Here is an 11885-nt window from a genome sequence, read left to right on the forward strand (position 1 = left end):
TTCCCAGTCTGAAGGTGTCTAGCTTCAACATCCAGCCATTGGATCATGTTAGACCTTTCTCTGCTAGACTGAAGAGCCCATTTTTATATATTTGTTCCCCATGTCGATAGTTTTAACCTGTGATCCACTCAACCGTTAACCTTCTCTTTGTTAAAACAAAAATAAAAAATAATATTTTGAGATATACCTATCTCATAGAGCTGGAAGAGACCTCGAAAGGTCATTGAGTCCAGTCCCCTGCCTTCACTAGCAGGACCAAGTACTGATTTTTGCCCCGATCCCTAAGTGGCCCCCTCAAGGATTGAACTCACAACCCTGGGTTTAACAGGCCAATGCTCAAAGCACTGAGCTATCCCTCCCCCCATTTGTTAAGCCAAATAGACTGAGCTCTTTGAGTCTATCACTATACGACAGGTTTTCTCACCCTTTAATCATTCTCATGGCTCTTCTCTGAGCCCTCTCCAATTCATCAACATCCTTCTTGAATTGTGGGCATCAGAACTGGACACAGTATTCCAGCAACAGTTTCGCCACCTCCTCCTACTCGAGATTCCCATTTTATGCATTGAAGGATCTTATTAGCCCTTTTGGCCAGGGTGTCGCACCAAGGAGCTCACGTTCAGCCGATTAGCCACCATGACTCCCAAATCTTTTTCAGAGTCACTGCTTCCCAGGAGCAGTCAAGAGATTCAGCTCCACCCCAAAGGGAGGAAGAGGCTGATAAAAGGAGCAACAGGTTGCCGAGCCAGCTCCTATTTCTGTTCCTCTCCCTGGGGTAGCACCACCCTGACAGGGAGAAGCCACTGGCTGCCATGCCTGAAGTGGGGAGATCAGGGTCGCAGGTGGCTGGTTCACACATGTAGCAAAACCAATTGCTGCTCCCCATGTTCCTGCAAGCCCATCTCCCAGTGGACAGGACTCTTTTGGAGTGGATTGCCTGTCCTTTCAGGGAGGGGGCCCTGCTGTATGTCAGGGAGACTGGTGCCTTTCTGCCACTTGGTTATATAGAATTAATATGGCAAGCCCCATACAGGCAGTGGTAATATTAAACTGCCAAAGTTGCAGGGCAGGAAACTCACAGGTGTCAGAGCAAGGTTTATGCCTGGACGCCTACATCCCATCCAGCTCCGCACAAATCCTAACTATTAAAAGAAAAAATTGAGCCACCCTGAGCTACGACTGACCCATTTCTCTCCTTTCCCACTTCAAAGTACACGTTCCAAACACAGGAACGCCTCCAACTCGCCTCAGTTACTGTGTAGTTCAGATGCAGCAAGTGTCGCATGGCCACATTCGTGTACCTTTGTGTGGGGGCAGCGGTGGGGCGGTCCCAACCGCTGGTTCTAGAGCAACGTAACAAACTTTAAAAAAAAGTATTAAAACAGACTGTTTATTACAGCATATGATGTGTTATTAATTTACACAATGATATATAAAAACAGCCGTTTGTGATGTAGAGTAACTTGACAGTGACAGGAATATTAAAACTATTGATATTCATGCACGTGACATGCATATGTTTTTAAAAAGCGCTTTTACACAATATACTGAAGAGTTACTGAGCCTTTCCCAGCTGGTCCAATGGTTTCTTCTGGAGAGCAATGTATTACTCTGGTGGGAATCCCACACATGGGATGCACATTGAGGTCATCCATAGCAGAGTGCCTTTTGGAGAAGGCAACTCAAGAGGGAGATTAAGCGAGGGCCCTTTCTATTATCTGTATTACCATAGCACCTAGGGGCCCTAGTTGTAGACCCGGACCCCATTGTGCTAGGCACTGTACAAACACACACATGGGAGGGAGCAGGTTGCAAGAAGAAGAGTTTACAAGAGAAAATCCAGCCAGACAAAAGGAGGGACATGGTCAACATGCAGGAACAAGAGCAGAAAATATTAAGGGATAGGAACAAACATTAGGATCCTCCACTTCTGACTTTAAGCTGTTGATCTCCTGATATTACAAGACCCAGAGTTGGAAAGAATAGGCAAGGAAGATCCATTCTTGGGAACATTATTATTTTTCAAAGCCTTCTGATACTATGCACTTGAAGCTGTCACCGCTGAAATGGCAGGGTTTTTAAAAAAAAAAAACTAGTATAATGGTTTTTATTTCCATGAAAAGGCACTAGTATCCACCCAAGATTTGAAGCCATGTCATAATTTACCTTAAGTTTTAAATATTTGTATTTAAAAAAAAAAAAAATCTATGAAAATATTTACACAAAAGCACCTTGTTTCTTTAAGTAGAAACAGACGCGTTCCACGCAGACAAGTCATTTCATTAGACGGTCGTCATCAGTTTGAGAGAGCCAGATCGGAAGCGAAGGATTTTCTTCTTGAGGTTATGCGAGGCTTTAATTTTGACAAAGGCCTTTGCTGCATTTTCGTGCAGCTCCGGAGCGGCCACCGTTTGGATAGGAAGAGTCTGGACAAACTGAGACCAAATAAGCCCCCCGCTTTCATCGGAGTCACTAGTCGTCGTGCTCTCCCCAACGAACTCCACCTCGCTCAAGCTGGACTCGCTGTCCCCAAAGCAGTTTGTGGTGTAGTTACTCTGCTCATCTTCACTGGTGTCCACTACGGTGGAGTGGAACAGGGATTCGCACTCTGCTGAATACTCGGAGTCACTAGCAATGTAAGCGTAGGGGCTGACGTACGGAAGGGGAACTTGTGAATAGACCCCTACGGCTTCTCTCCTGTTTCTTCTTGCCCTTCTCAGGGCTTCCTCGTAGGAAATCTCTGCCGATGACTTCCACCGGCGATAATCTCCTCGCTTGTGCTTAGGTTTGGCCACAACTGCTTCTCTGCCATGTCCGTGAGATTTGATCACAGTTTTATGGAGGCCAGTCTGCCTGCTTGGGAGGCTTGGCTCCAGCTGTGAACTGCTGCTTTTCTTCCCTCTCACAGAGGGCTTTTTAAGTTTCTTATTTGTATCCAAGTCATCAGGGAAACGACACTTTTTGCCGATTGGCTTGGTTTTCTCCCGCAGGGTTGGCGCGTTGCTTTCCAGCAGGCTGGCCAGGTGGGACCTGTGTTTCAGAGTAGAGCTCTTCAGAATTTTGACACTTTTGGTGCCTTTGTGAAGCTTAAGGCTTTGCTGTTGAGCTGGTATGAACTGCGCACTAACCAGCAAGCCTTCATCCAGGCTCTGAGAGGAAGAGCCCTCACTCTTGAAATCCAACGTGGGCCTCTCCTCCAAAGGAAGTGAAGTGGGGTGAGCCGCTTGCAAGCGGTTTTTTAGCAGTAGCTTTTTGGGTGGCTGGGTCACTTTATTCTCCTGCTGCAGTGCTGTATGCCTACCAGGACTTTCTTTAGGAGATGTAGCAAAGAGTTGGCCATTTTCCTTTGGGATATCCTCTGTCGTCACTGCAGGACACCATTTTAGTTCTTGAGATGCTGGTTTGACGTTCCTTGGCAGATGTTTGCTTTGAAGTTCATTGACAGCACTTGGTGGGTAGGCTGCAGCCGTAGGCACCTTCCTGCTTTCCAGCTGTTCCCCATTAGATTCTTTTGACGGCTGATTTAATGACGAGAAGGTGCCATTATCCAAAGTGGTTGTTCCACTGGAATGCAAACATGCTTGTTTGGAATTCTTCAGGTTCACAATGTTAGTATGTGAAACAGCCGCGGTCTGTCTAACACACATGCTCCCATGTCTCAAAATGCCTTTTGTGGGGTCAGCATTCAGACTTGTTCTCGGTTTGTTAGTCCTCACAGAATGCGTCTTTTTCTGAACAAGGCTCAAGATGTAACCATCTATTTTTTTGTTGGCTGAAGGACAGGATACAGACCATGAGCTCTGCGGGAGAAAGGAATTGCCTGTTTTTACTGAGTCTAGTTCAGCTCCAATGCAAACATCATTAACATTGCAACCACGTCTCTCTTCTTCTCTCAAGGGATTACCGGTCACTGGTAGAAGAAACATTGGACTCTGCACGGCTACTGCATGTAGGGGACTGGGATAACGGTACACATCATTCCCATTTTTAGATACTAAGTCACACTGATACTTTGGATGTACATCTGCAACCACATCAAGGGAATTGGAGTGCGAACGACAGACAGCACCTGATGCCGGGTCCTCGTGCTGGCCTTCTTTATTATAATCCATCCAGCCTATGAGATCTGAAATGCATTTGAAAAGAGTTTAAAGATGCTGCCATTGTGTAGTTCTGCTTTTATTAATCTTTTCAAAGACACTTTTGAAGACTTTGGCCTGGTCTACACCCACACCGCTTTAACTAGGGCGATATAGTTGAAACTCTACAATCCTCCTAGTGTGGATTCAGTTATACCGGTATAAAGATGCTTATTCTCAGGTCTACATTATAATGTTTTATTGGTATAGCTACTAGAGTGACAAGGTGGGTGAGGTAATGTCTTTTATTGGACAAACTTCTGTTGGTGAGAGAGACCAGCTTTCGAGCTTAGCTATGTCAGTCAGGGTGTGGAAAAAAAACACTTCCCCATGTGACATAGCTATGCCGGCAAAACCCCCAGTGTAGACGCAGCCATGCCGACAGAAGAGTGATCCAATAAAAGACATTACCTCATTCACCTGGTCTCTCTAATATCCTGGGACCGACACGGCTACAACACCACGGCAGACAGCTTGGCTAACGTCATTGAGGGAGATGGTGTTGCTAAATAGGCAGAAAAACTTCTGTTGGCATATGCTGTGTCCACACTAGGAGGCTCTGCTGGTTCAGCTATACTGATATAGCTAGAGCAGCGGAGCCTATGAAGTGTAGTCTAGCCCTTATATTCCTGTATAGGAAGGGGAATAAGCTATACTGGTATAAGGTGCCTTTATACCAGCAAAACTGTATCCACTCTAGGGATTGTAACAGTATAATTATGCTGGTTTAAAAAAAAAGGAATTCACACCCCTAACCAACTTAGTTATACTGGTACAAAAGCCGTGTAGAGCTGGCCTTGGAGAGCCTTCCACTTTGTACCAGAGGCCTCTAGAATTCTACAGTTGACTTTTACAGCCTCCACGTGAACTGCTAGACACAGAACTGTAGAAAGCCCGAGGATGTGTGTGTTACAAGATATAGTGCACTGCTAAACCCACAACTAACCAAGAAGGAACAAACAAATTACACCAGTAAAATTGTTAACAGTCGGCTGAAGGGCAATTTTAACCATCCTTTTCTTTAGGAACTTCAGGCTGATCATGGACTTCCTCCGTTTTTACTTGGAATTGCTTTTGTAGGGCTTCAAAATGATCAGATTCCGTTCAGGAAAAGATTATCAAGATGCGAAGAACACTCATAAGAGAATCTTCTTGGGGGGAGGGGATGTCAAAGACAAAGACTCTTTTGACTGAACCACGGGAGTGGGAGTTGAGAAACAGAGTTCTATTCCCAGCCCTGCAAGAGACGTCCTCAGAGGTTAGTTACTTAGGTCAAAATGTTCAAATGTGAATGCCTTACTAAGGCCATATTTAGGCACCTACGTAAGAGGGCTGATTTTATCAAACATGCTTAGCCCCCACAGTTCCCATAGACTTCAGTGGGACTATATATGAGAGGAAGTGCTGCTCAGAGAGCAAGAATGGGGTTATCAGGATCTGAAGAGAACAGCTGACTTATTGTAGGTCATATCACAGTATTTCTTAAATTCTCTGTTACAGTCTAATATTCACAGCCAATTGTCAAGAAGACTTCACTGAAACATGCCACTGTGGGAAGTGGGCTAGACTGCCACAATCTGTTTAAGATTTCATATTTCCATTCTGTATCATGAAAACCAGCAATGTAATCTGCTGTAAATCTTTGTGCGGGATTATTTTTAAACATGCTTGATAAAGACAACCTATAGATTGATGATAGGGAAATTTAAATTACATCAAGCAGGTCAGAGGGTAATTTGAAAAGCTCTCAACATCTCAGAATTGCTACAAAGTCGCATTTCTAGGACAGACAAACTTGAATGATTATGCTCTGGATTCCTAAATGCAAAAGTTCACTCATAGGCAGTTTGACTTCTATATTGGGCGGGGAGGGGGGGCGGGCGCGGAGAGGCAGCTCCAGTCAGGCCAAGGGGGCCATGCGGGGGGAGGAAGGGAGGAACCCAAGGCTTGGGGGCCGGGGGAGGGGGACACTGCAGAATGGAAGTTCTGAACACCAAGCAATACATGTCTGCTAGTAAGCAGCCTCCAGGATCGAAACTGAAACAAGGTCCTATTTAACCCCTCTTTCCAGACCTATACAGCAAATAAGAGGATTCTTGCAACAGAAATCTTGTAGTAACCCGCCTCAATATATAACCTAGACACACATACACACTGAGATTTACATCTTTAGACTAGAGTAACTGGAAATTCAAACATCCATCTTCCCCTCGCCAAAGAGAGAGAAACCTTTTCCATTGTTTCATAATGGCCATTTGTCCAGGCCACACAAACTCAGCACACACTTCATCACAATTGTCCATGTGCTGTGGAAAGCAGTTAGAGCTGGGAAACTATTAGTCACTCGCTTTCATAGGCACAAATATGCACTACCCATAAATGAATTTGGTTCAGAGTTTTTTTTTGTTTTTTACACTTTGGTAAAAATTGTTTCCTAAAGGAAGTGATAGGAAGTTATACAATGAATTTGCTTGTGTGTATATGTACCACTGCCCTCTACTGGGTACAAAATATCAGAGCTGATCATGTATAGGTGCCCACAATTCACACCAATGACTGAAAAAGTGGCGGGTGAAATCTATACCCCATGCCACACATATGCGACAAAAACGTCAGTCATTAGAGTCTTTTTGGATTATTTTATATGAACACGTCGTTTAGCAAATGAAAAAAGGAAGAGTTAATAGGACCCTGCTAGCCCCAATGCAGCATTTCAACAGATAAGCCAACGCCACGTGCTGGAATATGATGTATTATACCAGCTTTTACTGTACCTGCAGATTTTGGGCGTCCATCCGAGATATTCAAAGATGTCTCCAAAGGGCTGCAAAAACAGGTGCTAGAATGGCAACTGGATAAACACTCACTGAAGACTGAGTTAGAGGAATTGGAAAGTGATCCAGAGGCCCCATCACTCAGCTCATAAAATCCTATAAAAATAAAAACTTGGATTCATTTTGGTTCTGTTCATTATGCAAAAGAATTCCCCTCCCCCTCCCCTAGAAAAGCAATTGAGTTTCTGTGTATTTTGGCTCATTGGATCTCAAACAATTTATACTATTTCATTCAATCATCCAGATTAGTTGTACTATACAGTAGTACTATAATACTAGGACAATTTCTGTTTATTGAAAATAAGGCAGTGGGATGTCACTTAGCCTTTGAAATATTAATATCTCGAACAGGGAAGGCGCTTCCACTATGCGACCCTAGGAAGTCGCCTAGGGCGGCAGGATGTGGGGGGCGGCATTTCGCCACCCTCGGTGGAATTTCAGCGGTGATTCCTCTGGGCGGGAAGAAAAGCGGCTGCGGAAACGCCGCCGGGAACCAGGGCCGCCCAGAGGGGCTTCTTCCACTCCGGGTCTTCGGCGGAAATTCGGCAGCGGGTCCTTCACTAGACCCGCCGCCGAAGTGCCCCGAAGACCCGGAGCGGAAGGACCCCCACCGCCAAAAACGCAGCTTCAGAGGAGGAGCTGCCGCCAATTACTGAGGAGGAGCGCTGCCACCTAGGGCAGCAAAAACCCTGGCGCCGCTCCTGATCTCAAATAATTTTTAAAAGCCAAATTGAAACTAAAAGCTGTACAGATTGTGCTAAGAGAAATCTGGCTGTACTTGCCTTCAAAGCTCATTTAACAGGATATTAGGTCTCTTGACAACCATTCTACCAGTATTACTTGGCTACGAGACTGTCTACAAGTCTCCTTAGCCACTGTTGCTGCTTCCTTCCTGTACTTTTTCTTGCCACCCAATTCCCATAAATAAAAGAAATGAAGCATTCTGAAAAAGCTTCATCTAATGCATTATTTTTATTAAAAAGAAAACCCACTTTCTGAAAATCAAACATAATTGTGCAGCATGTTCTCAATAGTCCTGACATTTGCCTCCGAATATATTGTATGAAGTCAGTAAGGTTTCCAGTGGCAGCTGAATTTTTCTTAATCCCACTGTACCATCACTGACTGCCATATTGTGGACCCTTTATCATTTTCAACTGTGACACTGCTGAAGGTTCTGGACAGTTTTATAACCGATTGCTGGGTGGATCCATTTTGCAGCATATGGGGCTTACCTGAACTTGGCCGACTGTCTGTCTCAAGGTGCTCATCTGAAGTCTTTTCTACATCCAGTCTTAGATCACTTATCTGTTTGTCTAGTTCTTGCAGCTGATTTAATAGACCAGCATCTCTCCTTCTCAAGCAGTTCTGGAAAACAAGAAAAGCAAAACATCACCTTTGTTGTCCAGAAACAAATGGGCCACAAGTATCATCTGAAAAATAATAGCTTGTAAATTCCATGTCAGTTCTTTAAAAAAAAAGAACAAAAAACAGAAATCTTGCCTGGAAGTTCAGGATAAAAATTCAACTGAACTATAATGTAGACATTTAATTCCAGTTTCTCTCATTCTGTTGCACATTATATTCTTAAAGCATAAGGCAAGATTACAGGAGCCAGAATCAGCGTCCTTTCATTAATTTTACAATGCAATAAGTAGGAAAAGTAATCCCTTCTCTTCCTCCATTACAATTGTATTACATTATTGTAATAAGACTGTTTAAGCTATTTATGAAGGTAATTTTGATGATATACAATGGGCAATAAATAATGATTTTGCAAGAAGCTCATTAACCCAAGGTCAGTGTAATCAGTTTCTCCACATATACTACAACCGTATCTATCCATCATCTGTCCAGTTGCATCAGTTTTTATACACACGGGCACATACACTTTTGCATTGCAGCCAGCAGTATTCTGATGGATTTCTGAGTCTAGATGCTCATAAAGGGCCCAATCCCAAAACCATTAGGTCAAGGGGAGCCTTTCCATTGGATTCAATGGGTGTTGGATCAGGCCCAAGACTGAAAGGCTAATAGCATAAGCTAGACCAATGGTTCTCGACCTGTGGCCCAATCAGCACACAGCTGCAGCCGATGTGACATTCTCAGGGCCATACAGGTAGTATATATATTGTGTGGATGCGGCCCACATAACACATACAGAGCTGCAGATGTGGCCCACAATGGTAAATAGGTTGAGAACCACTGAGCTAGACAGACTTGCACAATGCACTACCACTTGGGACCAGAAGGGCAAGCAAATTCTTTTTCCACTTCTGACATGAGCTAGGATTTGGATCCAACCCAGATCTGCAGAGGTGACAGGTTTAGAGCGGGAACTCACTGCGCCACCTACTGACCCAGCCCCCCTCTAAAGTAGCATTGGGAATAGTGCATCTGGTTCAAATTTGGAATGTCAAGAGCACAAATCAAAGGGTTACCACAAACCCCCAATTCCGAGTAATAATTCCTGTTACTTTACTGTGGCCATTTGGCAGCTAATAATTCCTGAACAGTCACATCACCTTTTTAGAAGGAAATAACCCTACTCTATACGTTTACTGAACCAAACGGGGAAAAACCTACAAAAACAATCAAGATTTGCAAGAGAACATCAAAAATCCAACCTCTCCCTTGGTCAGAGCCAATATGCACAAATGCTGAACCATGACTGTGACACAAAGAATGCCATGCACAGCTGAGTTATTTTCATTGAAAAATGATCCGCCGTTTCACCTCCAGCTCTCTCTTCCCCCACAAGCTACAAAGCGCCTTTTCAACAAAAGCATCCCTATTTTAAAGGGCCTGATCCTGAAAACTGCACAGCACTCACTGCTTCCACTGAAGTCTCAGGATAGCCTCTGGGCCCAATCCAACTCTTATTCAAGTCAGCAGACACACTCCTTGACTTCAGTTGGATGGGGATCAGGCAGTAGAAGAGCACCGCTAGGTTGCATCAGGGGCTTTTTAAAATGAGTGAATCTATTTCTTTTGTAGCAAACCAAGGATAAACTCCTTCTCACCTCACGCCTATGAGTTGCTCTGTTGAGCAATGATCAGGATTCTAGTTAAGTACATTTTTCTGGCTCTTTCGTATCTAGTTGCTAGTTATTGTATATGGCTCATGCAAATATATTTACTCCAAGCCCATTTCTCAAAATCAACGGTCAGAGTCAGCTGATGCATTATTTTAGTTCAAGCCTTTCTTCTCACGTGAACATTAATGAAAGCGACACACCACGGCCACAGCTCTGATAGAAATTCAATAGAATAAATGCTTTCTGCAGCACCGTCCTGGGGCTTTCCTACCCGCTCTCTCTTTGGCTTTAAAAAGCACAGGACAGGAAGGGATTTGCAGAAACGAGCTTGCTTATTCCACCAAGCACAGCTCCCTAAATCAAGAGGTGCCTTCTCCTTTTGCGTCAGGAATTCTTGCCCCGTTAGGCAAAGCGCTTTCACTGAGCCTCACGTTTCAAATTAAGAACCGGAGCAGATGCAATGTGGACAAGGTGAGGAGGGCTCAGGGGATGACACCGGATTAGGAAGGCTATTCCCGAAAGGCAATTCAACCTAGTGGTAAAAAAAACTCATTTGAAGCTGGGCAATTGATCACGCTGGGAGCAGCCCGGGCTGCTTTTGTGAGCCGTGGGGATGAGCCCCGGGAGTCTGCAGCTCTCCTGCCTCCCAGACACACACCGGCACTGACCAATTCGGAGGCGGTTCCGGCGGGTTCGCCGGTTTCACTGGCACCCGTAGGAGCCCGCAGAGCCCCCCGAGAGGGAGGGGGGAGGGCTGGGGGATCAGAGACACACGGGATGGGGGGGTGGGGGGTCTGTCCGTTACAGAGGGTCCCCGATCGGAGCAATAAGGAGGCGACGGGAAAGATCAGACTCAGCCGGGCACCCGGACTCTCGCGCCCCAGCCCGGGACCCTCGCCCGCTCCCCCCATCCCGGGACCCTGGCCGGTGCGCCCCCGCACCCCCCAGCCCGGGACTCGCCCCCGGGTGCTCCCCAGCCCCGCTCACCAGCTGTTTCCTCAGCAGGAGGATGTTCTCCTCCAGGAACTTCTCCTCCAGGCTGCGCTGGGCGTCCCCTTCCCCGGGCGGCTCCCCGCGGGCCCCCGCGGCGCTGGGGGCGGCCCCCGGCGGGTGGCTCAGCAGCAGGCTCTTCACCAGCAGCTCCTGCCGCTGGCGCAGGTAGTCCAGCTCGCCCAGCCCGGCCAGCGTGGCCTCCAGCCGCTCCCGGGTGCGCTGCCGCTCCGCCTCCGCCTCGCCCTTCTCCCTCCAGCGCGCATCGGGCTCCCGGGGCGCCGCCGCCGCCGCCGCCTGCTGCTGCTGCTGCCCGGGCTCCGGCTCCTTAGCCGCGGCGGCGGCCTCCGGGCTCGGCTTCATCCCCGGGGCGGGCGCCTCCCTCAGCGCATGGGGGTGTCCGGGGCGCCGCGCTGCCACTGCCGGGGGAGGGAGGCTGGGGCCGGGGCCCCGCGAGGTGCCGAGCCGCTGCGGAGCAGGGGGAGCCGGAGCGCAGCGCTGCTGCTGCCAGCGCCGCCGCTGCAATGGGCCAGGGGCGCCCAGCCCGCTCCTCCCGCCCCGCTGCCACCGCCCCCGCTCCCTCCCTCCGCCGCCCGGCTCAGCCTCGGTTACTGACGCTCCGCGGCGCCTCCCCTCGCTCACCCCCTTGGCTCTCTCCCCTCCCCCTGTCCGCGCCCCCCTTCTCCCTGCCCGGCCCCGCCGCCTCTTCCTCTCTCCCCCTTCCCTCTCGCTCGCTTGCTCTCGGCCCGCGCTGCCCCTTCCTCTCCCCTCACACACAAGGCGACTAAAGCCCCCATGCAGACCCCCCCATTTTGTAGCCACAACCCCCTTGGGCAGGCTGGGTGCTGCCTTCCATTGTTAGGTGGGGCCCAGCTATGGGACCC

The 11885-nt window shown here is 47.6% G+C and overlaps 1 protein-coding gene across 1 annotated transcript; it reads right to left on the reverse strand.

Moving 5' to 3' along the window:
• Positions 1-1374: 1374 nt before the first annotated feature.
• Positions 1375-11531, reverse strand: DACT1 (dishevelled binding antagonist of beta catenin 1). The gene is made up of 4 exons (XM_054027954.1): positions 10999-11531; positions 8209-8341; positions 6914-7069; positions 1375-4126 (listed from the first exon to the last, which is right to left on the reverse strand). The coding sequence occupies exons 1-4, from the start codon at positions 11362-11364 to the stop codon at positions 2283-2285; spliced, it is 2499 nt and encodes an 832-aa protein (XP_053883929.1). The 5' UTR covers positions 11365-11531; the 3' UTR covers positions 1375-2282.
• Positions 11532-11885: the final 354 nt, after the last annotated feature.

This window comes from Malaclemys terrapin, chromosome 4 (genome assembly GCF_027887155.1).
Source record: "Malaclemys terrapin pileata isolate rMalTer1 chromosome 4, rMalTer1.hap1, whole genome shotgun sequence".
Classification (NCBI taxonomy): domain Eukaryota; kingdom Metazoa; phylum Chordata; order Testudines; family Emydidae; genus Malaclemys; species Malaclemys terrapin.

What these genes read in the sequence shown, in the direction of transcription:
- DACT1 (XM_054027954.1), bottom strand. Translation starts at nt 11,364, where the DNA reads ATGAAGCCGAGCCCGGAGGCCGCCGCCGCGGCTAAGGAGCCGGAGCCC. An exon ending in AGACAGTCGGCCAAGTTCAG is followed by an intron (nt 7,070 to 8,208) that starts GTAAGCCCCATA and finishes TTATTTTTATAG; the next exon opens with GATTTTATGAGCTGAGTGAT. An exon ending in TGGACGCCCAAAATCTGCAG is followed by an intron (nt 4,127 to 6,913) that starts GTACAGTAAAAG and finishes AATGCATTTCAG; the next exon opens with ATCTCATAGGCTGGATGGAT.